This window comes from Morone saxatilis, unplaced genomic scaffold, assembly GCF_004916995.1.
Source record: "Morone saxatilis isolate NCDOM2014 unplaced genomic scaffold, NCSU_SB_2.0 Contig11, whole genome shotgun sequence".
NCBI lineage: Eukaryota > Metazoa > Chordata > Actinopteri > Moronidae > Morone > Morone saxatilis.
In genome coordinates this window covers 7,523,587-7,526,100 of record NW_023339663.1, presented here as the reverse complement: position 1 = coordinate 7,526,100, position 2,514 = coordinate 7,523,587, and the positions used below count along the sequence as shown (strand labels likewise).

General features: G+C 37.7%; 1 protein-coding gene across 1 annotated transcript in view; it reads left to right on the top strand.

Annotated features, from left to right (window-relative positions):
- Positions 1 to 245: 245 nt before the first annotated feature.
- The window catches only part of tmem208 (transmembrane protein 208), a gene marked incomplete at its 5' end in the record, with an annotated part of 3,163 nt that continues 894 nt past the window's right edge, over positions 246 to 2,514 (top strand). The window contains 4 exon segments of the mRNA XM_035652546.1: positions 246 to 341; positions 869 to 928; positions 1,028 to 1,164; positions 2,317 to 2,401. Of these exon segments, the coding sequence (XP_035508439.1) occupies positions 246 to 341; positions 869 to 928; positions 1,028 to 1,164; positions 2,317 to 2,401 (378 nt within the window).

Sequence of the window (2,514 nt, the reverse complement as noted above, 5' to 3'; positions counted from 1 at the left end):
GTGGAAAGTAAAGAGAAGTCTCAGTTACTGTTATTGAGCAGAAACGGTGAGACGAATGTCAGATATCGAGTTACATTCACTGCCTTCAGAAAGCTGGCAGCCGGTCCAAGTACCATTTATTAAAAAAAGGCATGTCTGAAAAGCCTGTTTTACACCTCTCATTTACTCAAAATGCACTTATTGTTTGATATGTTTAAAAAAACAGGCAGATATTGCTCAAACTTCTCTCTGTGTTTTCCCAACAGCCCAAAGGGAAAGTGGGCACAAAGGGAAAGAAGCAGATCTACGAGGAGAACGAGGCGACGCTGAAGTTCTACACAAGAGTCATCCTGGGAGCGAATGTAGGAACTTCACTGCTGTTTTTGTGTTATTTGGATAAAGGCTTGTTCGTTACGCTGTCAGTATTGATACAGTCTCTTTTACAGTATGTCATATTGTGATACCTATAAATATGTCTTTTATACGATCTGTTTCTAGCTATTAGAGTGAAATAAATACCTGACAAATTAAAGTACTTTGTCACATTGATGCCAAAAATACAGTCCATAATGCAGTCCTGTTCAGTACCTGAAATTGCCTAATATTATCAGAGATATTGATACTTTGGCATAAATTGTATAGAAAAATATTTGATGAATAATACTGTAGGACTGCAACTAACAGTAATTTTCAATATCAAGTAATCTTCTGTGTATTTTCTCTAATTAAACAAGTAATTGTTTAGTCTGTGAACTGTAGAAGAAGAAGAGGCCACAGTGTTTTGATTCAATTTATAGTCATATAAACAGCAAATCCTCACATTTGAGAAGCTGGAATAGTTGCAGATTAATTTTCTTTTATGGATTAATCGACTGCTCTTCCTCCACAGGCGATATATGCTGCCGTAAATCTTTTGGTTTTCTACAGTTCGTCTACATTTTGGACATGGGTGAGTGTTTTTAATTTAAGATGAAATAAAACCTTAATATCCACAAATGTAATGTAATTTCTCCTAACACCACTCTTAAACCTTGTGTTCCTCCTGTAGCTGCTGCTCATGTTTGCACTAGCAGTGTATGTCGGGAGTTACCGCTCCATGTCTGCCATGGCAAAGCCAGTGTTTGCTGAGGATGGCGGTCTACTGGACGGAGGAATAGACTTAAATATGGAGCAGGGAATGGCAGAGTAAGTAATCCTCAAAATACAAATAGGATTCAAATATAGTGGGAAGAGAAACTCCATCTTTAGTCTGCATGCACTGTAAAAACAACGTGAGCTTGGAAATACTGTTTTGCACATGGTTTTATATTCAGATGTGTTAACTAACCAAGCAAGTGTGACATTGCTTAAAAATAAGGCATCAGGTATCAGGATATTTCTGGATGCTGAAGAGATGCAAAATAGCTTATGATCCATTCTTTGGCAGAGAAACCAGTGTGCATAAAGTAGATGTATTATTACGGTCCCCTTCAAACGTTACTTTGCTTTCCTGGTAATGATATGCCTTCTGAGCTGTGGCGAGTTCTTGGTGGACTTTTTTTTTGTCCTGGGTTTCACCTATCAGGCTACATTCTGTCTGTCCTAACCCTCTAATTGATGGAGCGTCTTGGGGACAGGAAGCTTCGCAGACTCAAGGCTGACTGCCTGAGACTGCTCGGCCTCCTCCACTGTGTAAAAACGTTATACTACTTTGTAGTTGACAATGTTTGACTTTAACATCAGTTAAGGCATTGAAGGACTTCCTGAGACACGATTAGATTTTTTTCATGAATAAAACTATATTTTAATCTTACTGTTCTGTATTAATCCAATTTGTGGTTAGAGATGCCAATACAGCATTACAGTATATTAGTCTCACTTCTCTGTTAAAGAAACTAAATGTAAAGTTCAGTAGGGTTTGTGTTTTGATTATATAAAACTTCTTGCCCATTTTAGATTTTTTTCTGTTGGACTTATTAAAGACACAACGACCATTTTAATTATATATTTTTCTTGCTTAAAGCAGCAACAAGGAACTTTAATTTTGTGTTGATTCTGGCGGGCCCCTGAGGACAAAAGCCGTAGTGTTTCCACTGCCTCCTTTCATTGATTTCAAGTGAAATCCGACTGAGTCCGACCCAGTGGCAGGCATTAGGAATAATTATATAGAAATAGCTCATCTCACTGATGGTTGTGTGTTTATTTAGGTCATATAGAGATCACGTATACATTGAGACTGTTTTCATTGCCAGTTAAAAACTCCTTGTAGTAGGTTTAATATTTACATACGTTCTTTCTTCTGTGTGCACAGAAACATGTATTCATTGTTAATTTATTGTCTGTGTGTTCTGGTTTTAGGCACCTGAAGGACGTCATCCTGCTTACAGCCATAGTGCAAGTGCTCAGCACCATCTCATCTTATTTCTGGTATCTTTGGCTGCTGGTAAGAGCTTTTGTGTCCAGTTTCCCTGTTAAATCCTTCAAGTTATCTGTTATTTTTCTGCTTTCCTCATGTCTCATAATTGGATCTTCTCTTTCTTGTGTGTGTGTGTGTGT